Source organism: Trachurus japonicus, chromosome 13, assembly GCF_045865225.1.
Source record: "Trachurus japonicus isolate A0001 chromosome 13, Traja_1.0".
Taxonomy (NCBI): domain Eukaryota; kingdom Metazoa; phylum Chordata; class Actinopteri; order Carangiformes; family Carangidae; genus Trachurus; species Trachurus japonicus.
Window position 1 is genome coordinate 15538357 of NC_140919.1, and position 26341 is coordinate 15564697.

General features: G+C 44.3%; 1 protein-coding gene across 1 annotated transcript in view; it reads right to left on the bottom strand.

Annotated features, from left to right (window-relative positions):
- Positions 1 to 1017: 1017 nt before the first annotated feature.
- Positions 1018 to 26341, bottom strand: part of LOC146975736 (SPRY domain-containing SOCS box protein 4-like) — a 43579-nt gene continuing 18255 nt past the window's right edge. The window contains exons 3-4 of the mRNA XM_085794967.1: positions 14722 to 15611; positions 1018 to 2226 (exon numbers count right to left, since the gene is read on the bottom strand). Coding sequence (XP_085651093.1) covers positions 2099 to 2226; positions 14722 to 15430 — 837 coding nt within the window. The 5' untranslated portion in view covers positions 15431 to 15611 and the 3' untranslated portion in view covers positions 1018 to 2098. The remainder of the gene's footprint in view (positions 2227 to 14721; positions 15612 to 26341) is intronic.

Sequence of the window (26341 nt, forward strand, 5' to 3'; positions counted from 1 at the left end):
GTTCCTCCAAATTTCCGAGTTAGAATTACAACTTCAGTGGGTATTTCTGAAGATGACTGGGAATTCAGAAAATATGATCACCAAGTTCTCATTAAAGACACCATTGGATTCCAGATACACACTCTAGTGCTACGATTTTTCCAGCATTGCAGTAACACAAATTACCAGTAAAGTGACAAAGACAAGCTTTTAAAAATGATTAACTTCTATCGAGGACGGTAAGCTAGTGACTGTGACTGTGTGTGCGAATGTTTCTAGCTTCGGTTTGAGCAGACAAAATGATTGAACAAGGAGTTTTGGAAAGCGGCGTTATTCCCATGCCCCGCCAGGCAGCGTCCGCAAAACCAAAACTAGGAAATACTGGGCGAGTCGACCACTAAATAATAACAAAATAACGATAAAGACAAAACGATATATTCATCGAAATTGGGCCCATTAACAATTGTGGGTAACGTATTAATCCACATTAATGAGACTTTTTTTTATAACCAAATACAAACTCCTCGTTGTCCCTTTAACTAAATCCTTGCACTTTTGCGTTTTTGACAGGGTATTAAAGACACCTTCCAAACTGTTTATATACCAAATTGCAGTCGGCAGCTCGACAGGCTGCTGACTGGCTGCTAAGATGGACAATCCCTGTTCAGGGAGGAGGTTTAGCAAGTGATCAATGAACACAGCACATCTACAATCCTGTTGGTTTGATGACATCAAAAAAGATCACAGAGGAGAGGCAGTGTGAGTTAAACTGAGTTTATTCTTATTCACATTTAAAAGAGTCTAATGGCAGCACATCCTCCCACCATTGGGGCGAGACGTCCAGTCCCACAGAAAAAAAAAGAACATTAAAAAACAAAACAAAAAACAAGAATCTCATTTTAAGACAACAAATTTCAAATGTAAATCCAGGATAAAATCCCCCACATGAGGGTGAAAACGGCAGAAAATAAAAATAAAAAGCAGCTTTTAAAAGTTTCTTTTTGTTTTAATAGGGGGTAAAAAGAGGAGGGTGGTTGGGGGGTGGGGGGTCCTGTGCTTTGTTTGTATGTGTGTGCTGTCTCAGAGCAGGCACATTAGCAGTCGAAGACAAAGCTTCACCTTCAGATCAATCTCTATCAGCGTTACAGGAGCTAAAGAGCCGACAACGGCGGGACGAGGTCCTTCGGGTTCACCGAACAAGATGGAGAGTGAGTGATGGAGACACAGAAAGAGATGGAGAGAAAGAGAGAGATCGAAAGAAAGAAAGAGAGCTGGCAGGAGAGAGGAGGGATTCAAAACGCTCAAAACAGACTTGAATTGTGTTGAGTCTGTAGATTGGGAGGGGGGTGCCCATTTGTCAGCGTCGCTTCTTCTTACTGCAAACACTGTGGGCTTTGTTTCTATTCAGTCATACATACACTGTATACATGTAATCCATGAGCGCTATACTGTGTACACACCAACAAAAATAGATCTGTGTGGACTCCGTCTCTCTCTCTCTCTCTCTCTCTCTCATGCTCTCTCTCTCTCTCTCTCCTGTAGCTTGAAGGGATTGTTGTGTTGTGTCTCCACAGAGCCTGCTGTGTTGCTGGAAATATAAATATACATACCAACATGTTTCCGAGGAAGCTTCACAGAACGTGTTGGGTAAACTGTCGCCTTAAAAAAACCACAGCACTGAAGGCATTTCTCATAGAAGACATGGACCATACATATACGTATATGATTAGCAGGAAACTGGATTGCAATATTCTCTTTTAATCTCTAACTCTTTTCATTTCATGTCTTCTGGTCAGGAGAGAAACAGCAGTCAGCAACTAAAAAGAAAAAAAAAACAACCAAAAACAAAAAACTGAAAACAAAGAGATAAAAAAACAACAAAAACAAACAAACGCCCAACTGATGTAAACAAAAAAAACAAAAACAACAATGGAAAAAAACCCAAAACCATCTCGCCGCCGTCTTCACCACCTTTCATTGTCGTAGTCCAACGTCCTCAGCAGATGTCTGATGGTTATGATGGAGTTCAGTTTGGAGGTTGGTTACAATAAGTAGGCTGCAGCTTCCTCCCATATGTGTGTGTGTAAGTGTGTGTGTGTGTGTGTGTGTGTGTGTGTGGTCACTGGTACTGGAGGTAGTTCTTGAGAGTCTGTGGCAGTGGCAGTGTGTCGATGTGATGGATGCGCTCTCTGCCCAGCGCCAGTCGAGCGACTCTTCTGCACAGGTCCATGAGCGGCAGCGGCTCGGCTGTGAGGGGGCGACACAGAGAGGGAGAAGACAAGGTGAGTATGAGGTCAGAAAAAAAACAAAAAACATGTGACCACACAACCTCTGGACCTGAATTTGTTTGTTTTACTTTTTTTGGTGTAAAAAACGAAGTCTCTATAAGTCCAAGATGATGTGGTATCAAACCACATTCCCTCCTCCTGAGACTAGACTGACGAGAGACTGAATAATCCTCTCATTCTGACTCGACTTGTTGTCTTTCATAAACACTTGAAACCTTTCCTATGAGTTAGCGCTGCACTCCTGTTAGATGACAGTTTAAAATGGATCAAAATTGATGCTGCACAAACACAGAAATCATCTTTTATCGTGTGCTTCTTTGTTGTCACAATCTGGTGCCTACATTATAATTATAATATTGATTTAAATAACAACTTTCTTAACAAAGTTACTAGGTGCTTGCAGAGATAGGAATAAAATAAGACGCATTAAAGAAAAAGAGAGAAAGCAGCTAACAGTGAAAAAATAAAAGAAACAATAAAATCCTGTGACGTCTGGTGTTATGTCATAAAAAACCCAAGAGAGAACAAAATAAAATGTAAAACAGATGCACCATCCAGAATAATACAACATATGAATAATATTATATCATATCAACTGCTGTCATATGTACTGTGAAGTCTTGATAAACGTTTCCTCCCCCAACATCGGATCAGTTACTGGATCTGCACAGAGAAGATGCGCTCACAAGGCAAAAAATTGTTTTGTGAGGTTGTCACATTGTTGACCTCTGACAACTGACCCCTGGAAAAAGGCGTGATGCTGCAGACATCATCATCTCCATGGGAACAAGACGCACAAACAGCCTGAAAACAACACGCCTCTGTCTCTGCAGGGACAGAAACATGCTCGGTGCACAGCGTCAGCAGACAGATGTATGGACAGATGTGCATCTCTCCATAGATAATAATCTCAATATGACTGAGTGGATGGAGCTGCAACACAAGCAGCAGATCAATAGATCAATTCACACACTGGAGGAGATGTATAGATACATTTATCTATATAGAAAATACCATTAAGTCAGTCACAACTGTTCACGCTGATATGAACTCCTTCATCAACAACACAACCTCACAGTCAGCAGCACACCAACATCCTCACCCATGATCACACAAACATGATGAACTGCACTTCGTTGTGTCGGTGACCTCATAAACCAGAGAAGAATTCAAACTGTTCAATTTCCTCCTTTTCCAGCCGTAGATTTCATTCAGTGCTTCTCTAACTTCCACTGCGTTCACCTGCATGTTAATGGCACGTGGGAAGAGAAGCAGCTGCAGCAGCAGCAGCCAGCAATATTCAAATATTCACACTACACACACACGTCATCAGCGCTGTCAGTGTGTGTGCCAGGCAGCAGGACGTGACAACTTCCCTCCCACCCAATTTCAGAGGTAAGTGCTGTCTATGCAATGTCAGACAGACAGACTCTTAACTGCTGCCCCGTTATGGGATGTCAAGCTGCTCCACCTGGAAGCACCATCTGCTGGAGCAGAGTTCCTGCTGCTCAGAGTCCCACGGCCACGCTGTGTGAAGGACATGAGCCGCCGCATCAGCGCATGCAAACAAGCAATCAACACACCAACCAACAGGCTAAAGAAAAAAAAGAAAGACAAAAAATATATATAAATAAATAAAAGAAGAATTTGTTGTCTTCTCCGTGAGCGAGTTTGACAACATGAGTCCAGTTAAAACCACAGCAGCTGCAGCAGCAGCAGCGGCCTTGATGCTGTAATTTATTGATAAGACCAATGTTTTAACAAAGTTTTCTTCAGGGCAAAAGGCCTTGAAACGGCCGTATCAATAAATCACGGCGTCAAGGCCGGAGCGAGATGTTGCATCTGTGTTCAGTGTGTCTCATGTGCTGCTGAGTCTTTTTAATCTCATCTTAACGTTACATGACTTTTTAATGTTGATTCGATTCATGTTTCGCACAATAAAAAAAAAAACATTTTCTACAACAGATGAAGGCCAAAACACACAAACACACTCACATTTATACTACACACACACACACACACACACACACACACACACACACACACACACACACACACACACACACACACACACACACACACACACACACACACACACACACACACACACACACACACACACACACACACACACACACACACACACACACACACACACACACACACACACACACAGTGTGACTGACTGGGCCGTTTCTCTGCACACAGTCTATTAAAAGTCCACCACAGGCCCACAAACAAATAGGTTATAAAATACGTGACGTCTGGTCTGGGGGTGCGTTCAGACCCACCGAGACACCTGAGGCGTTCCTCAGGGCACCGAACGCGGCCCCTGGCTGTGGCGACACGACCACCGCGCATCGGACACACAAACACGACTAAAAAAGGAAACAGGAGCTCGTCTGATAAACATCGACTCTGCTTATGCAGGGATGATCATTTAAAGCAGAAATCTTTACCCAAATGTCGCTGCCTGGATAAATGATGATGAACTTTATCGTGATTTATCTATTTAGGGATATTTTGTTTTATCTCTCTCCCCATTTTGTGGTGCAACCCCTTGAATTCCTCGGCTGTGGTCTGGAAAGTGACCTTTTGAAACGGCAGCAAGGGGAAATAATGAAACCCACCGGTGAGCAGCAGCAGCTGAGGGAGGTTTCAGAGAACGGAGCGCTGCTGCCTGCGATGTGGATTTATTTGACTCCCCATGTGCTTAATGAAAAGCCTTTGTAAGAGCACCACGGGGACATGTGGCAGAGCGTGGATTCATTTGTACTCGCATCAACGTTGGTGAAGTGCCCGAATCAGGGAGTACGTGTTGAACCAGCTCAGCGGCGGCTTCACTCCACTCTTTAGCAAATCAGCTTCCAAGGTCAGAAAGTACAGTCTAATGCAGCTGGTACTTCATCCACTGACTGTGTGAACTCTGCTCTCATAAACAGAGGACATGGAGATCACACACACACACACACACACACACACACACTAGATAGACACACACACATACGCTCGCTCTCGAGGAACCTCCGGGGATGGATGTCCTTTCCGTTCGGGCCTGACAGCGCCTATCAATCAGTCTAACCCTCATATCACTTGCTCATCAGCACACAACCCCCGCATATAGGTAGTTTCCATAGTAACCAGCCCATGTCACTCTGCCGGGAGTGTGTGTGTAGTCGCAGATGCACACATTGCATGCATCTCTCCAGTTGATGCCTTTGTGTGTGTAGCTATTAAAGTACGGAGACGGTTAAACGACATCATCGGCTGTAAAGAAAAACAAACACAACAAACATTTCAACCGTGAAATTTCAGCAGAGATCAGAGTTCCACAACAACAAACAACAACAACAACAACAACAAACCTAATTAGAGACAAAACAACAACTTGCACTCATTAATCATGTATCAGCTTTCCAAAAGGAGAGAATTTACTGATATTTACTGTACATTTTATTCAACCTTCATCTGTGTAAGTCTTGTTTTCTTCCTCCACCTGCCTCCATCATCAGCTCCGGAAAAAAAGAAAAAAGAGTGACTAAACGTCTAAATGTAAAGGTGCGAAGTGCGACACTCTGATGTCAGAGGTGAAACATGGCGGCTCTGATGCAGCGCTCGCTCCCCGGAGAGCAGCCAAGTGACGGCGTGATGATGTAACAAACTTCCTGACAACCACCAGCCATAGTGCCCCCCACCACCCACCACCCTGCTGACACAAGCCAGTCTCCATGGTACAGTAAGGGTTGCCCCAGGCGACATGAGGCGCACACCATTCATTATACGCTGCCCGTCCAAAAAAAAAAGAAAAAAGTCACCACTTGGATTCAACTAAGCTACTAGCTAATAGGTCAGAGCCTCCCATTGGATAATTACTGCATGGATGATTATGTTTCAGCTGGCAACAACAAGTTATCTAACCCTAACTGATGCAGTCAGTAGCTTCTCATTTCTCGTGTGTCAGAAGACACATCCTGTGGTCGTGGAGAAGATGTTCATCTGTTACAGAAGGGTCAAATTATAGAGATCAAGCAAATACAACATCTAAGAATTGGGTTAAGAACTGTCCAACACATTATTAAAAACTAGAAGGATAATGGAGAACCATCAGCTTCAAGGAAGAAATGTGGTTAAATGTGAGCACAGAGTCCAAGACTTAACCCCACTGAGAATCTTTGAAAAATAAATCCAACTTTGGACGGAAATATTGCAGAAGCTTATTGAAACGATGCCACAGCAAATGTGTGCTGTAATGAAAGTTAAAGGTGGAGCAACGAAATATTAGAGTGTGTGATTTTCTTTTTGGACGGGCAGTGTGTGGTGGGTCAGAGTGCCGACACTGCTATTGCTGCTCAGATGAGCACTTTTTGCTTTTATTTTGACAGGCACAGTGAACAGGAAGTTCAGGGGGTGAGAGGTAAACATGAAAGAAAGGGGCTAAAGGTCGGAATCGAATGTCAGCATGACAACTATGTTAAATACTTCTTCAAAGATAGCACCTTTACCTGTGATGCGCTGGCTCATATCAACAGTATAGATCATATTTCCAATGACTATGGATCATTTCCAATGGCACATATTCCTCAGAGGCTTTTCTGCTCCGATGCAAACTTGACATATATCATTTCCATAACATTTACATTACAGTATATGTGCTCTCAAAGTTGACATAGCCAAAGTCTGTATATGTGTGCTGCCTGCATGCACATCATCTCTCACATATTAAAACCCCTGATGAACAGGCCGCTTAAATTATTAATCCGGGCTCATTATCTGGATGTATTTCAGTTGTGGATGTGAACAGTGGAGCTCTTTACTCATCGACTTCATATCTCCATCTCCAGCAGATTCATCTACTCTCTCTCTCTCTCTCTTTCTCTCTCTCCTTCTCCTCTGAAGCCGTCCTGTCTTCTTTCTAACGGCCTGACACTGGTTTCTGACAGATATACGACGCACTAAAGAGGAGATGAAGTGTGTGTGAGAGGTTCAGGACGACTGACGACATGCACACACACACACCTACCTGACACTTTATTGAGAACGAAGTGGAGGGAGGAGGTGGCGCGTCAGTCAGTCTGGCCTCACTCAGGTGAGATGCTTATAGACTTCCCTACAGCTTCCTCTACTCTCACGCCTGCAGCCAGTTTAATTTATATACATGTGTGTGTGTGTGCTGAAGAGGGATGTCACAATTACTTGTTTTCACAATTAATCGCGGTATTAAATGCCACAATTATTTAATCGTAAAGGTTCCTAAAAACCGTCACTTTCCAAAAAAGATTATGTGGGAGCCATGTGGGCAGATCAGCGCAACTCGCTCGGAATGTAAACAAAGTTACGCAACATTATGAACGATATGAATCATCACCTGCGGGATAGCTACCTTGCTTTGTACCCCAGAGTAAAGGTAAATACACAGTAACTGGGTTAAATTATGTTAATGTCAATTTACCTAACGTAACGTAACACTGAACTGGTAGCAATTTAGTTTGTTTGTAATAAAAAAAAGGATTAAAAAAACTTCAAACATTTGAATACTTCAAACATTTCCTCTGAAGGATGAATAATTGGTCCTATATTAATAGATATATAATTTGTTTATATAATTGGTAATGCAATTATATATTTGACTATATTTAATTTTACACATTCATAGTGTTGTAAAATTATTGAATATAATAATAATCATACTAATCGTGATAATCATGATTATTTCTCTGACAATAATCGTACGTAAGAAAATCTGTGCTGAATACATAGTAGGACCCAGTTATGTCCTTCTCGGGCATGTGATCCAATTTCCTCTGCGTTCAGCCCCGCCCCCTTCACACGACACGCACCCAGGTAACAGGAAGAGGGCGCAGACCCCGGGCCACGCTTACCTCAGAGATTAGCATAAAACTGCTGGGGAGCGTCTGGCCTAGATTTCACATGACACACACTCGCCCCTGGCGCCGTAATGCTGCTCACCGACAGGTCAGAGGGGGGAAATAAAGAGAGGAGAGGGAGTGTATCCCTGGAAAGACTGAATTAGGTCAATGATGAATGAGGTTGGGAGAAAAAAATCAAATTGGAGCAGAACGGCAAAGGTGAGTGGGAGGAGGAGGGGGGAGGGGGAAGACGCACCTAATTGGAAGACGCAGGTGTCCAAATTGAGCGGTCCACTCCGGGCGGAAGGTAAATTGCTCGGTGAACCAGTCGGACGCTGATCTGAATTCCTTCCACTGACAATATCTGACTTCCTATTACCTCCAGACCGCCAGCAATTTGGTCTCTCGGCGCTCTCTCACTGTTATAGCAGGCAATGATAAACAGCACAGCACTCAGCTACTACTACACACATACATACACTCCTACACGTACACACAACCGTGTGAGGATGACACACTTATCCATGGAGAGATTTCTTGCCTGAGGTTAAGCAAGTTTTTGAAGGATGAGAATATTTATTTTGACTGAAACTAGCCTCCATATTTATCATACATTAAATTCACCAAGTCTCATTTACTTTAAATTCCACTTTGCTCACAAAAAAACAAACAAATAATATTTAAAATTCAGACTTTCCCCCCCGGGACCTTGCTGTTGTTTCTCTGAACCAAATCATACTTTTTCCTCTTGTGTTGTTTTACTGAGCGGCTGGACAGTAAAACACTGATGTGTTGTTCGATAGGAGGAAACTGTAGGATTAGTGAACGTGACTTAAGTGCAAAACACGCCGGCGGCGGCTTTGTTTACACAATAACAGGGCACGCGGAATAAATTCAAGATAATAACTGAATAAAAGAATAAATAATAAGTAGGAAAAAAGGGTACAATCAGGCCAACAATGCGCCACGGCTGCATTCATTCAATCAATCAGAGCCGCTGGTCAGCTGGCTCTGTGCTTTTATCACCGCCCTTTAAAAACCAAAGCCACGGGGTAACAGGGTTAGAGTTAGTGCAACACAACGTGACGGGAAACAGATGCATCGGTTCACACAAACAAAACAAAAACGCAACACATCACTGAATATGAGACAAATGAGTGCAGAGTCACAGACCACAGGTGCATCTTCACATTTATACCCACAAAATCCCTGAGTGGGTATAAAATTACAAATTAACTGATCTGTCTGGGTTTTAAAATTGTCAGCTTGAATGTGGTTTAAAAAGTAGTCCGTATGAAACCAATCACCTGTTGCTTTGTTATGGTGACAATAATAATAATAATCAAATGTTATTAGGGTTGAGCAGTTATTGAAATATGATCAAAATGAGGCCAAGTGCATCATCCAAACCACAGGAGCTGCACTTTTTTGGTCACAAGCAGATCCAAACTAATCACAATTTTGCATATTTTCAGTCCCAGTTGATTTGGGTTACAATATGAGCAGGATGATTAAACTCAACTCTAAGTATCTGGTGAGAAAGATATCAATGGGATTTATTTGACATTATGAGACTTTTCACCTGAGATCAAACAGTTGCATCATGCTCACACTCTGCACAACACCAGCTCTCTGCCTCACTAATTGTTCTGAGCTTTCCTCACGCTCTTAACCATGTTCACTTACAATCACTAATTATCCAACAACAGCACAATGTAAAACAGTAAAACGCTGAAAAACAAGCCGAGACGAGGAGCTTTCTTCCTACGGCCTCCCACATAAACACAGAGTGCAATCACACGATCATCAGTCAGCCAATCGTGAGAGGGTTAATTACGGTTTTCCACGATCTGCATCTCGCATCACCTTTACAGTATTTCAAAAGTAAGAGCATTCTATGATTAACAACACGTATCATGCTTTTCCGACGAGCCAATACTGCACAAACTGGATGATTCCTTTCTCTGGAGCCGTGCATCAGTTCAAACTCCTCAACCCTTGAAATCACAGCTTGTATCAGTGCTGTGTAACACCGCCAGCGGCTCCGACAGGCAGAGAGGCCACACAGCGTTTGCATAGGGCAAGCCCTCGGCCGACACCACTAGTGAGAGAGAGCGGCGAGCTGCTTGGTCAACAATTAACCACCCACTAAAAACGACAACAACAAAAAAAAAGAAGTCAGCTTAACCGTCTCCACAGCAACTGCCACCACAACTGGATGTGTAAACACTGAAAGAAAAGATTAGGTGGAAGAAAACAGAAGAAAGGAGAACAGAAGGAAGGAGATAAAACACAAAGGAGAGCCGGAGTCAAATAGGGTTCATTTGCAATAAAAAAAGGGAGGGGGGAGGAGGGAGGAAACAGTTCCTCCTCTCTGGTCCGTCTCGTCTGGGTGTGAATGAGTTTGTCTGAGCTTGTTGCTGCTGAGCCGTTAGGAGGTTTGTTGTGGTAAAGAGGAGAAGAGTTGGAGGTATGAAAACTGACAAAGACTCCCGTCTCGGTGGGGTCGGGGCTTTCAAGAGTCTCTGGGACCGAGGGGGCTGCAGGAAGTTGCATTAATGCACTGTGGTATTAAGGGACAATACAGACTGAAGAGAGAGAGAGAAAGATATATTTAAGGATATTTATCTCTTCTTGTTTCCGAGTGAGGATAAAAAAAGTTGGAAGTGAGAGAAAGAAGGAGGAAAACGACCACAGACCTAGAAAGTGAACACACACACTTCTTTTGAGGAAGCATGAAAGCGAGGCATGGGAATAGGGGATCGCCACCATCTCTGAGCATACATATTGATGCCTCCGCTCCTCATCATATAGAGAAGTGGCGTAAAGCTGCTATCAGCAGACAAGACACTTAAAATATCTGTTAACATGACATTTGTTTTCCTCACTACGTCCGAGTGAATGATGGGAGTTCATGTTGGTTTGTTATCAGTTGTGTGTCATCCTTAATATCGACAAAGAGAGGGAATCTACAGTGAATGATACAATGAGTTAGCACCATTAGCCGTTTCCATTAGCAAACTGTTTTGACATCTCTAAGCTTCATTAGTCAAAGCAAAAAAAAAAAAACATTTGGAGAGATCAAACGATTCACGCGCTCCTCGATCTCCGCGTTGCCGACGAGCATCACCGTCAGTTCTACGGGAGAGCGAGAGTCAACTCCTTTACACCTGTTACATGCTGGGATGTTATCATGTTGGGGGCCTGTGGATGGCTGAGATAACCTAATGTTTATGGACAATACATCCAGTAAAAATTATGTTATTATTAAATGATGTAACAACTCGCATCAAAATAAGTCACTTTATCACTTATTACTTACACAGGTTGTGACGATCCTCACAGAGCTACGATCAAAGGTGTCGTCAGCTCCACTATCGAGTTCTGATTTTCCAGTTGTCCTTGCCACTGTATTTATTATTACACATGTTCAAATTACAATGGCAATGAGAATATAATTTATAGATCAGCAGTGTCTTATATATAGTTCAGGGACATGTGTTCCACTTGAAGTATTTGCAGTGGAGCGTCATGTGGTTTAATTTAATTATAACCTCCGTGACACTGATGAATGGATGAGGACTGACGAGGATTAGCTTGTTGTATCTGCTTCTGCTCATACAATATCCTTATGATAGGTCTACATTTGATATTCTATTAATGCAAAAGGTTGTTTTTTTAATATCAAATGCGAGTTTATACAGCATGCATGCACGTTTCATTCATTTTTCCCTTCTGTACTGTCACTTTAAGAGAACACACCCTGCCCGTTAGCGTCAGTCGGTGTTGTTGTGTAGTTCTTATGACCGTGTCCCGTCATGTTCAGTTTAAAATGTTAGGGAGGAAAACGCTGTGGGTTTGACCTGCATGTGACACAATGTAGGATAAGACTTTGTGTGTCTCTGTGTGTGTATGTTTTCCTGTTCAGCACAGTAGATCATTGTGCTGCTACATTGGTCCGACATGTGAGAGGTCCGACATGTGAGCGCCATGACTAGTATCTGGGTCACATAAGTGGAAGAACAATGATGTGATATTCAACGTCAGCTTTTTTTTTTACACACACACACACACACACACACACACACACACACACACACACACACACACACACACCTAACCTGACGTTTCCCACAATGCAAGGCCAGACACTGAGCTCAGAGGCACACTGGGACATCCTCCAGACTTCCTCTTCCATTGGCTGCTGTCCACCAACACACACACACACACACACACACACACACACACACACGAACGCAGTTCAGAGCCACGGACACGGCGTCCATGCCTCGCCGTCAGTGACGCCCCCGGCTTTGCTTTGTGTCTTTGTGCAACATGCAGACTAATGCGTCGGGGAGGACCGAAGGCTGCAGCAACAATGCGAGGTGCAGTTGTCACCATTGAAATGACTCAACTAGTTGGAATGACGACATTTGGCAGAAAAGCGCGACAGGGGGCAGAAGCAAACATGCGGAGGGGCCGAGCTGGCAGCGACGGGCCGGTGGCTCTGGTGTCTGCAGGAGAGCCGTAAACAGATATTCCCAGTTACATCAGAAGAGTTGGACCCTGTTTTCTTGTTTTTGCTCCCCGGGTATGTTAAAGTACAACTGTCTGGAGACTGGAGAGAGTGCTGTAAAGAGATAGAGGGAAGCCGGCTCGAAGCAGAGAGCGAGTTTAAGCTGCTTCCTATCGGTAAACAAAGCAGCCGTCCCCTCTCATTGTGGGCTTTTTATAGATCAGCAAAGACAGAAACTGGCACTGAATATCAATCCTCCAAAGCTGTCTGAAGAAAGAAAGAAAGAAAAAAGGACAACTCTGGGAGGAAAGTCCTCTCAGTGTTGCCTTAAACCTTCAATCCTGCAAACGTGTGCAGAGCCAAGAGACGCCGTCAGTGAAAATCAGTCAAATCGTTTATATTCAAACACTGACTGAGAATGGAACTGAAAAATCTCCTTATTTTACAGCAAAGACATATTGAGACACACTTAACAGTTGCAGGACCTGGAGGGCAGATACACAAACCCTGATTTTCAGGACTATCTGCACAGATCCAGGTCTTAAATCCCTGCCTCACCCTGAGAAAAATTAAGAGATTATGAGAACTAAAGAGCAGGTGCCTGAGAATTACATGTTTCTTTCCTTTTCTTTTCAAAACCACTACAGACACTGTTTGTGGTTTCATTCTGCATGGTCGTCACAGTGGACAGTTCAAGAGACATCAGAGACATCACCTCCTGCCCAGAAATAATCTGCCGTGGCGGAGCTATTTGTGGCGCTCTTTACTACGGAGGAGAGCACATGGATGCAGATCGACTTGCACGACGGAAAAACCAAACGAGCATTAATATCCTCGCGCTGCCGAACTGGCACGATGACACCTCGGTGTCCTGGGAACATTTTCTTTCAAGGAGGACACGTCGATACTGTGAGGACATCTCGTCTCGCTGCGGAGATTGTGAACAAACTCCTCTTGTGAATAAAAAAAGACAGAGCAGTGTGTGTCTGCTTTGTGCTGCCACTTCATGTCGACACCTGTATTGTGGCTTTAAAAAAAAAAAAAAAGTAAAGAAAGAAAAACAACAGTGCTAATTAGAAAAACTCTTAAATGCCGAACTGTTCCATCCCTAATGTTTACCGTTCTGATAAGGAAGAACGGTAAACTGGCACAAACGAGACTGGAAAGGTCACGCAGATAAATTTTGACATCAAATACGTATGTGGGCAAAAACTTCTACACTCAACAATGACATTTCACCACTTCCTGTACCTGAAACAACTGATATTTTTGGATGAACAATGCAGCTTTATGTTGGCAAACAAACGGCAGAAGGAAGTTGCAGGTGTTGATGGCAACATCTGGAGAAACATTCACATTTCTCCCTAATAATTTTACATTTTAGAGCCAATTGTCAACTTACAAACCCTGTGAAGTCTCATTAAAATGTTAAAGGGATAGTTCAACATTTTGGCAAATTGGCCCATTGCCATAATCCCTATAGTCATAGCAGTAGGTTCGTTACCTTTAATTGTCGGTGCAAGCTGTTTTTAGAACGGCAGAGCAGAGCCGCGAGCTGCTCAGAGCTACGCTACGGAGGCTAATGGGATTTGTTGGTTTCCCTCATCAAACTCATCAAATACACAATCCAACAACTCCAAAACTCTCTGGTGGACAAGTTGTAACCTGCACATTCACAACACTATGAGATAAAACCGCTGATGCGCGTTCCCGTCCAGGGCAGTTTTTCAGCAACCAGTCTCTGCATTTGCCTCGCAAACAACTCATAACGTCCCGTTATTATCTCATAGCGTGGTGAATGTGCAGGTCACAACTTGTCCACCAGAGCGTTTTGGAGTTGTTGGATTGTGTATTTGATGAGTGAAACCAAGAAATCCCATTAGCCTCCGTAGCGTAGCTCTGAGCAGCTTGCGGCTCTGCTCCACCATTCTAAGAATAGCTTGCATCGACAATTAAAGGTAGCAAACCTACTGCTAAAACGATGTGCCAATTTGCCAAAATGTTGGCAACTATCCCTTAAAATCATCATGTATCATGTGTCAATGTGTGTGTCAGTTTGTGCATCACTTACGATCGAGTCCGTTGACGTAGCGAATAGAAACCTCGCAGTGTCCCCACACAGCACTGACGATGGGATACAGTCTCTTGCCCTTGAGCCCTCTGAAAGCCACTCCCAGATACTGTCCGTCCACCATGAAGCTCAGCGTCCCTTCGTCCATGTCTAGAATAACCGTCAGAGAGTCCGGGAGCACGAACGACTCGTCCGGCTCCAGGAAACAGGGGTACGTGGGAGCCGACGAGGACACGGGTCGGTTCTTCCCGTCGTGGTAGAGTCTGTTCCGACCCAGGTCCCAGCCCCAGGACTCAGAGTCCGAGCCCACCAGGGCCATGTAGCCCACCGAGTGTAAAGGTGCTTCGGCGGTGGCCACGCCCACCACGGCGTGGGTGCCCCTCTGCCTGGCGGGCCAGTGGATCCTCCAGACGTGGAGCCCCCGGGTGTAGCCCACCCTGCCTCGGATACAATCTGTGCTCTGTGCTACGGGGTGTCGGTGGAACGTCAGCTTGTCGTCCTCCTTCACGAAGACGTTGAGGGAGCGGTCGTCGGCGTTCCAGGCGTGGCGAAGCTGAGCGTCCGGACTGGCCGCCGGCATGTCCAACAACAGGTCCAACCTGGGGGGCCGGCAGAAGTCCGGGCCCCGCAGCTCGCGCCGCACCGGATGATACGAGGGCTCCCCTCGGACGTCCACCGACTTAATACTAGCTGAGATCTTCTGGCCCATGGCTGGGGGCGTCCGGGGCAGGAAGGGGCAGAGGAGGGGGGAGATGGATGGACCGAGGGTGGTAATGAGGGGGCGGAAGGTCCTGACGTTACCTCATGGGCGCAGCAGCGACGACAGCGGGGTCCTGGGTGGAAAGGCGCTGCTGGGACACACGTCTCTTCAGCCCGGAGGAACCACACTCCTGAGGAAACACAAAAGAGGAAAACATGTGTCTGTTTGATGCATCATGGGAAATCATACTTATTCATCTTTTCCACTTCACGTCATGTTTTACTTTATATATATATATATATATATATATATATATATATATATATATATATATATATATATATATATATATATATATATATATATTTCTATGTACATGACAAATGAAGCTACATGAATCTTGAAACGGTCTCTTGGTTCTCGGTTAATCTGTAATTACCAAACTGACAGGACACAGCGACTGATGGATGTTTTCATACAGCGCCACAGTGTGAAGGTGAAATGATGCAGGTTTCAAGTTCAAACAGACTTCAAGCATTTTATTTTGGAAAGTTTTTTTTGGCATTTTTGCCGAGAGTGAGAGGGAGAGAGGGAGAGAGGTGGGGGATGACTGCAGGCCACATTCAAACCGGTTAGGACTAAGCTTTCATGGTAAATGCTCCATCAGGTGAGCCACTGGACTTCCAGCATTTTTTAAAATGGGAGATGCTCCCCCCCCCCCCACTCCCAAATTTCAATATTCACGCTCCAACTTCACACCAAGCTTTAAAGCTGCAACGACTGGTTAATGAATCGATTTTTCCTGGCACTTTTTATTTCACCTTCAGAAACAGTGAAATGGTTGCAGAGAGTTGCAGCTGCTCGGCTAAAAACACTTGAAGATCATTAAGCTCGATAAATAAAACACTTGTTGTTTCAGGTGTGTGTATGTGTGCGTCAGTGCACAGAGAGAGAGAGACAGACTGGCAGGAGCAGAAGTGGGAATATGGCATCGACAGCACTGGCTTCAGGCCAGACGCTGCAGAGGAGGAGGCAGAGGAGGAGGAGGAGGAGGAGGAGGAGGGGACATGACAAGGAAGGAGAAATGAAGGATGAACTTCTCCTCACTCCTCTGGTCTGAAGTTGCCAATTTAAAGAGTGGATAAACACACAGTTGTTTTTTGTGCCCGTCTCAATGTATCTGCTTGTTTGTCGCTTGATACCTTGACAGTAATTTGGATGGGGGAATAAAAAAAGAGCTTGCAGCAAAATCCAGCCATGAGAGCTGGCACACACACACACACACACACACAGACACAGGGAGGATTTGCTGAAACATGCTGCTGACTTCAGTGTGTGTGTGCTCTCTCTCTCTCTCTCTCTTCTTGGCCAATCCATTCTTCAGCGAGCAAACAAATGTGATGCAATTCATATTTTTCATAGGTCCTAATGAGAAACTGTGACTTGTGCATGCTGAGCCTCCACACTCGGCCACGTCCAGGCCTGATGCACCGTTTTCCCTGAATGACCGGCTCGAGAAAAGCCGCTCCAAATCTGCTGAACTGACATCAGTCCTTCCTAAAGCAACCCCCCCCCTCCAATGTTTGTCTCACCCCCCTCACCCCTCCAGTTCCTAGAAAAGGACTCCACATGACTCTTCCAGGGAAAGTACAGAAGGGAACTGGTACAGATCAACCAGGGGAGGCTTGAATCACACCACACACACAAACACACGCACACATGCTGTGTATGAGTATGTGTGTGTGTGTGTGTGTGTGTGTGTGTGTGTGTGTGTGTGTGTGTGTGTGTGTGTGTGTGATGGATGGATTGTAACAGATGAAGGGATTGAAACGAGATTTGTTCGTTTTAACACTTTGAGAAGCAACAAATGGAAGCGGCTTTAACTCGACAAGGCTCCAGTGCAGACACGACGACAACAACAACAACAACAACAACACAGCACAATGTTTCCTGCATCTCAATAACTTCGCAAATACAGTGATATGCAAAAGTTTGGGCAAAATGTATGTTCATGTGAACAGTTCAGCAAGTGGAAGATGAAATGATACTGATAAAGCAATAGTTACAGATACAGTCCCTTTACATTTTAAACAATATAATTGTCATTTTCATCTTTTACATTTTCAAAATGAGGGCCCCTGCATAGTTAGTAGCTAGTAGCTCCTCCCCCCCCCCCCCTGGAAACTATCACAGTGTGTACAGTGTGTGACAAATACCTTGTCTGATAACTTGGTCAAAGTTATCTGAGAGCTCAAGTCTCCTGGGTTTCCCATTCTTTTGCAAGCTGCTGCTTTGTTTCCCTTTTTCACTCTAAAACTGTAGAAAACAAAAATAATACACTGATATTGCTAAAAAAAATATTGCGTGTTTCATATTTAACTTCCTGCCTTTTAGAGATCATTCATCTTCCACTTTTTTAAGGCTGACCTATTATGCTTTTCCAGCTTTTCAGACTTATATAGGCTACTTATTACAGTTGGATACTTGCTTTAGAGGACGTGGAAGTATCATGAGGTAGGTTTGTGTTGAGGGAGCTCTGAGCCGCTGCAAAGTGCAAACGCTCAAATTTGGAGAGTTTTTTCAAAAGTCTTATGTTTCTACGTCACAACTTCGGCAGACATACCCAAATGGCAACTCGCCCTATAATATAATACTTCCATGCTCTGGCCTCAGTGCCCTGTGGTTAATGTTGCAGGGGGCGTGTCACTATGCAGCAGCCCCTCGATACGCTGACCAATCACAGCAGAGTCAGCGTGGTGGGAATCCGAATCCAAGCGTTTCGGAGTGAAGCAGGAAAGAGAAAGAGTGTACAGAAAGCTTGTACGTGATAAGTATGGAGTCTTTTATCGATCGAAACTTTCAATAGTCCAATATTACATTAAAAGCCCTTGAAATGAACATAATAAGTCCTCTACGTCCTGAATTGCAGCTCTCAACGTGCACACCTGCTGCAAGTCACTCATATTGCACGAGCACGTGTAATACGCTCTCCGCTCCGACATTAATTCTGCCCCATCGTGATGCATGGAGCCGTTTCCAAGACAAATGAAGGGACCATTTATCACACAGCGTGATTCAGTCAGCGACGGCGGCGTTGTAATCAGCCGTCCAGTCGACCACTCAGCTGACATTTTATTTGCGCGCATCTCACACTGCTGCATGCGTGACATATGTGACCTTCCCCTCCCCCCTCACTGCTGATGTACAAAGAGATTTCACTGGCGACTCCTGGAGCGTTAAACATCAGTGGGGAAACACTGTACACAAGTAGAGAGAGACGAGGAAACGAGGATAATTAGTTGTGTTTTTTTTGTTTTGTTTTTTTATTTCCATGCAGATTCACAGCCACCAATTAATCTCGAGTACACACACTGACATAAATGGATGACACACGTCTAAATCTGTAGTCAGTCAATGTGGTGTTGTGTATCTCACAGCACTTTGAGTGTACAGGGGTCTTGTCTGCGTTTGAGTCCAAGTCTATTATTAGGTGTGAGTTTTTTTAAGTATGTGTAATAGACTTGTCATAGTGTTGCTGGGAAGCAAAGAATCAGATGTTCCTCCGCTTTATTCTCTGCAGAGCTTCAATATTGCAGGAATAAATTAGTAGAAGTGACTCAAAAAAAAAAAAGAAGAGGAGTAACTTTAGCTTGTCTTGACAAATGGAAAAGCTTCATGCAAGTGAAAAAACAAAAAAAAAAAAAAAAAACAAGATCTAGATTTTTCTGGATTCAGGCTGCAGCAACAACTGGTGTTTCCAGCCAGAGGGTGTTTTGGAGAGGAAGTCGGAGGCAGGGAGAGGAGAGGAGGTCCTGTCAGCCTCTCTGAGAGGAACCCTCAGGGGAGATTTGATGCCATCCACACCGAGATGATGACATCGAAAAACTGCTTCCAGCTGTTGAATATCAAACTTAAAAAAGAAAAAAAAAAATATCTCCAGTGCTCGACTAGCAAGTGCTGAACGAGTTGCTCCACACACACGCAGCTCATTGTTACAGGCCGAGGCCTTTTATAGACAACATCTGCAGACAAGAACAAAAACATGGCAGTCCAGGGGGGCGAGTGGTCGAGTGAGACAGACAGAGACAATTTCAACGCTGTCATCGGCCGCTCCGAGTCCAACAACTCCTGACGACGCTCAGTGATCAATGCTGCAGCTGAAGTGAGTATGATCTGTTTATTAGAGAAACTGAATTTATCCATTTTGGGTGGCTTGAGTTGATGTGACACAATTAAAGTAAGAACTGGACTCTTGGATGAACACAACTAATGATCTAAAGGTGTCAATCTGATCTGAAATCAGAAGCAGTGATGGGAATAACAGCATTTGAAAAACTGCGCTACTTTTTTCAGTAATGAGTAATCAAAAAAAGTTACTGTTTCCCCCGTTACTATGCCATTATAACAAATAAAATGTGCCATTATGTCGTTATTTGACTCAAGAGGTCCCACCCGTTTAAGTGTAAGACGTTATATACGTTTTTTTCAGTTCATCAACTAGTCAGGAAAAGCCGTTTATCTGGAACTAACCAACTCACTCGTACTCACTCAGTATTCCTCCACAGAGGCAGGGTCCGCGATGTGCTGTATCACGCCGCCTCGTCCACAAACCGCTGATCCAAACAGCTGATAGGCGGAGTGATACCTGCCTGTGTGGAGGCGTACCGAGGAGTACTGAGTGAGTTTGTTAATGCAGTAGTTAGATAAATGGGGGTTAAGGAGGCAAATCCAAGTAATTTAAAATATAATAAGTAATGCAATAGTTACTTCCTTTGTAACTATTGTAACTAATTACTTTTTCAAAGTAACATGCCCAACACTGGAAATAAGCGGCACCAAAAGTTAATCCATTGATTAAAATAACCATTAAACACGACTAGGTCTGGGCCGACTATCTATATTTTCCACAACATCAGATTTTTTTAAGTTTTCACAACTGCTGCCAAGTCTGACCTTCATTTTGCATGTGACAAACCTAGAATTAACAAAATAAAAGCATGAATTATACCTTAAACGCAACATAAAATTGCCCCGATTACATGATGACACACCGAATTATCGATGCATTGTATTGAAAAATTACATTCTGGATATCGACCAACCTTGGCTGAAGACGTAGTAAGCTGAGAACTTTAAATACTGACTCAGCTCAGCGTATTCATTTCTTATATAACTGGAGCGCTGACTGAAGTAAAACTCATGCAATAAGCTTTAAGGAGGTTAAAACATGACCAGGAGTCATTTATTTTAAATGAGCGCTGAGAAAGTGAGAGACATCTGGGGGCGAGGGATCAGGAGTCGGGGTCATGCTGTGGTGAAAAGACGACGACATGATGCCGAGTTCACACTCACAATCAGCAGAACCAGTGGAAAGTGAACGAATGCGCCTGAGCAGCGGATGGATGCGGACATCTATAAATCTCCCCGCTGTCTTCAATTACCACATGCAGGTGGCCGACATGTACGATATCACATGTAGCACCTGCGATATGGATGCACTGTGCAGAGAAAATGAAACGACCTCACCCCGCGGTGGCTGCACGGCGCCTGGAGCCGACGGATAAGGACACGCTGGAGGAGCTGGCTTTATATTAAAAAAAAGGTGAGTGCGGGGTGCAGAAGAAAAAGGAGAAGGGAGGCCGGGGAGAAGTTCAGAGCCGTGTGGAGTGTCAGCGGAGAGATGAGAGGCTGGGAGAGGCAAACAGGGAACATGAAGGAGAGAGCAGAGCCCAGAGAAGTGATTACGGAGGAGAGAGGCAGCGATAGGGCAGGTGAGAGACGGGTCGTGGTGGAGGGAGCTCGGGAAGAAAAGTGCAAGAACAAAAAAAAAAAAAAAAAGATGAGAAGAGCAGCCAGAGCCATCTCCCTCGTGTTCGACTTCAGTTTATCTGTGCCACTTCTTTATAAAAGATGAGCCCATTGATTTCCCTAAGCTCCGAGCTTAGGACGGATGCAACGCGCTGTGACGTGACGTGGAAGAGGAACCGGAACCGTTTTTAAGATGCAACTTCTGGACCCAGAATCCACGGCATCGAACCTCTTATCTGCAGCGATGGAGGGAGGGAGGGAAGCAGTGACATGAAGAAGGCCGCTGGTAGCGTGACAGCCATTGTTAGCATATCAAACATGCACGGCACAGCCAGTATTAACACAAGCAAGCAACCCCCACCCAAACATGCACATAGATGGCTTAAGGGCACACAAATGCAGACTGGTAATGTGGTGACTTTGAAGTATCACCCACTCAAAAACACATGCACACACTCACTCTTATCTGCACACCGGCATCGGGGAAAAAAAGAAAAAAAAAGAAAAGAGAAAAAAAAGGCCAACCAGCTGGGGGCGATGCGACATGGATGTGAGCTGGTACACGTCGTCCCACTGGGACTACGACAACAAACTGGCAGGAAAGCTCAGGATCCATTACAGGAGGGATGAATAAACTGTTTACAGATGGTAACACATGTCGGCAAAACCAACAATCAAGTGTGTGACCTTTACACTTCCCTCTTACCCACTGTGCGCGTGTGTGTTTTCAGTTTTCAGATTCCAGTTACATTTCCCTCAAATTGTAAATAAAAACACTGAATTATTCAACTGTTCAACAGGAGAAGATGAATGAGGGAGCAGCAGAGTGGGTTTAAGCTGTTTGTTGAACAACAGGTGACATGCATGCATGATAAATAATGAATAAAAGGACGGATGTAAACTAAAGAGGGCACCAGAGTGAAATCCAGAGTATAAAACATTAATAGTGGTTTGAACTCCGACTTTTCTGCAAATCCAATAAAGAGCAAAACAAAGATAAACAAAACCTACAGCTCCGGTTTCTACAAACCAGACGAACCTCTAGTTTATATTCTGGGGACACACACTCACTCTCATATGTTTGTTTTTCTGTCATGCTGGGTTTTTGAATTCAATGTTCTTTTTTTTTTCTTTTTAAAGGACGACAAAAACAGACTATCAACTAGGTTTTTTTCCATCTCATCTCACCCATGCGAGGTGACACAAAGCGTTTATCAGCCAGCTTCTGGACGTTTGTAGTTTTGTGTGACTTTGTGCCACCCGCCCCAGACTAAAAAAAAAAAAAAAGTTGACAGTTGTGGGAGGAAATCCTGTAAAATCATTAGCTGTCAACCCAAAACAGTGAGAGACAGAGAGAGAGAGAAACCTGGAGGCTGATTTACAGCTGCAACTCACATGGTAAGAAAATCAGAACTAAAAAAACAAACAAGAAAGTGACAGGAAATCAAGCCACGGCTAAAAAACACCCTGACTTTTACTTCCTCCCTGGTCACCACCGGCTCCTCCACCTCCTGCTCCTCCTGCTTCACTGGCGATCACGGCGGCCACTGCTTGTTTATTGTTTTGTCTGTTTTTCAAAATGCCAGGGCAGCTGAGGATGACGCAAGCTGGTGACATGTCTCAGCTCGAATCCACTTTTTTCTTTGTGTGTGTGTTTGTGTGTAATATCACAAAGTCCGTCTCAGATTGTAGATTTTAGACCCGTTAGACGCAGCGAGACACGACGACAGGACATTTGAGGATTGGATAAAATCTGATTACAGCGATGTAGCGTATAATAACCGTCACTCGTGTCGCAGCGGAAACGTACAAACGAGCTAAATTTCATGGAAACTTGGTGGGTGTGACTCAGCACAGTTTCACCTGCATGTTGTCCATGTTCAGGGTTGCATGTTTTTCCACAGTGAATAAAAAACAATAGAGCGACAGCTCATTTAATAGTTCTTAAGTAAAACATAACTCTTAAATGACCGCAAACTGCTTAATCTATAGTCGAATCAAAGTGATGAAATTGTTCATTCTGTCGTTACATTTGGAAAATATTTGATTATTTCTGTTCTTCCAGATGTGTTTTCATGCCGATTATTGACTGATTACTGATTAGACATCACATTGTCTCATATTGTGATGTACACAAGCCTCGCCAGCACACCGTTGCCTTCAGAAGCTATGCAAAACTTTTAACACGAACTTCAGCCTCAGTTAAGAGGCCAAACATTTCTGCTGCAGGGCCAGACCAGGCCACCGGGTCACAGTTCTCCACAGACGTCCAGGTTAACCGAAGTGTAATTATGAGTCGGGGAACTGCGCTGGCTTCATGTAACACAAGACAGAGAGTCTTCAATCATGTGTCACTCTCCCACCTCTCAGACACTCACGTGTGTGAAACTCTACACTGAAGGTCTAAAGCTGGATGCGGCCGGCCGGCTCAACGGTCCGTGCAGAAACAAACATGGAAAATGCCACTAGTTAAAAAGTGAAGAAGTTGTTTACAGCCGGTGAAGAGGCTCATCTAGAACTAAAAATAAACACAACTACACTTGGATCAAAAAGCAAAACTTTCTGAAAAAACACACAAAAAAGCACTGAGCACAACACGTATTGAAATTCAAATGAATCAGCTTTGATGTTTTGGTTTCATTCAGACTTTTTTTCTTTTTTTTTTTCCCTGGGACGTGCAAACACCCTGAGAACGCTGCAGCCTCACAGAGTTTTAGAAACAGTGGGATAAGCCGGGGCAGCAGCCTCGACAAAGAAGCGGAGAAAATGTCAGAGACAAGGAGAGAAGGAGAAGAAGGAGAAGACACACAAACAAGAGGTCAAGAGACAGAAGTGGCCTGTGAGGACGGAGAGACGTCTTACCATGAAAGCATTTCTGCGAAAACGGTCAGCGGGCGGCTCTCGCACGGCAACGTGAACGCACAATCACAGCGGAACGAGTGGGAGAGTGGGAAGACTTGCTCCTCAGTGTGTAGTCCAAAAATGAGGTTAGTACACAGTCAACAGCCGGACGAGTGTGGGACCGGGCAGAGACAGAAATAAAAAAAAAAAGAAAAGAAAAAAAAAAAAAAGAGAGAAAAGGACAGTGTGTATTTGTGTGTCGGTAAGTCGGTGAGTTCCTGCCTGTGACGCGAGGATGGGGAAAGAGGAAGAAAAAAGAAAAAAGCTTGGCTCCGGTTCCCAGCTAAGACTGGAAAACAGCTGCTGGAGGGAGGAGGAGGGAAGAGAGGGGAGGGAAGGAGAGGAAGGGAAAAGGGGGAGGGCTTAGTGTGGAGCACGCTCCGAGTCTTTCCCCGAGCTGAGCAGAAACCACCCACTCCTCCACAGACACTGAATGACTGAAGTGCTGCTGGAAAACGGTGGGAAGAAATGTGGTCACTCAGTCACTCAGTCACTCTTGAGCTCATTTCTAATCTTCTCTGCTGAGCCGGAGCGTGGACGTCGGGCCTGGCCGAGCTAAAGACACCGTAAAAATACTCCAAAATCCACCATGTGATGGTTTTTTTTTCTTTTTGACTGAGGTATTAAGGATTAAGTTCAAGTTGAGGAGCTGCACAGTCTTAGTCTGGATGATCTACATCAGTGGGTTTCAACAGACTGGAAGGAAGATGAGGAATTGTAATTATTATAAAATATATTCTATACTGGAAAGAAATCCTCATCTTTCTATTTTCCTGTCAGTCAAAATCTTCATCATTCATCATGTCAAAAATACTGGTGTTGACCTTTGACCTGGCGTCTGCGCCTTCCAGATGCTCTGCTTCTGAAATAGCTTCTTTGTTAGCATGTAGCGAGTTAGCACTACAAAAACAGACACTTAAGATGAGGGGGAAAAAAACTACTGTTGCAAATGTTATTATGATTTCATTCATAAAAATGTTAAGTTTTTATATTTTACATATGCAGTGGTACTGTTGGCAGGTTGGTTTAATGCTTTACAGGGAGCCTCAGCATGAAAAATACATATAAATGTGCATTTCACACGACAAATATCAACCTTGTGTGGCTCCATCGATTGTCCTGTCGCTCGCCGCCGAGAGTAAACCGTGTTCAGACGCAACATGGCGTGAGTTCATTTCTCATTTCTGATCTCTGCCGTGAGGTTTGCAGCCTGTAGGTTCCTCCTAAACTACCTGTGTGGATGTTTATTGTGACAACAGGCCAGAGCCGCGCGTGGAAGTGCAGACGGAGTGATTTCTAAATTTACCAGGAGCTCATGTTCCACCTATTTTTCCACTTGACCCTTCCTGCCTTCCTCCCTCTGTTCTGCGGTTGATACGACAAAATTCTGCCTCGGCTCGTATTGATGCACGACGTTACTTATCCTACCTGACGTGCATCTGGACTATTGGTGGCATTAAATATAGACGAGCATTCATGCAACTGCTCTGGGGTTACTTTGTAATGTTAATATTTATATTCTAACAATGCAGCAGTTCAGAGGAGCAGTTTCCTATCCAAACATAATTAGTGTTTTAATTGAAATGCATCTAAACCTGATCATGACTCAAGTGGTAACACCCAGCTGTAGTTGCTCCAGGCATCAATGGGAAATTTAAAAAACCGCACTGAATGCACTCTTTTGCATGTGTTCGATTGAGAACATGTAATAGTGTTGGGTTGCCAGATAATGTTCAGCAAAGTTCAGCTGCTTGAGCTGCAGTCATTTCTGCGCAGGGCGACGTGGCAGTGTGAGAATAAGATGTCAGCGCGATGAGCTCGATTATGACAAGGTACCCCACCCAGACCCATTCTCTCCTTCCCTTCCTCCATCTCTTTGACTGTGGCACCATCCCCCGCTCTCTACCTATGTATCCGTGCGTCTCTCCCTCTCATCTTTCTCCCCTGGGAGACAAGAAAGCCCTCCTCTCACTTGTTACCTCCCTCCTCCTCCTCAGAGTACACACAGACACACACAACAGCATTCCTCTCTCCTCGCGCTCTGCAGCCTCAGAAGTGCTGCATGCCGGATTCACTCGACGTTAAACTCGGTATGACTTCTCAAATTAACTCAAAAGCAGCAACAACAACAAAAAAAGAGAAAGAGAAAAACGCACACTCACGACATCCATAATAGATTCAACAACATCCATCCACCCCTGCAGGCTGTGG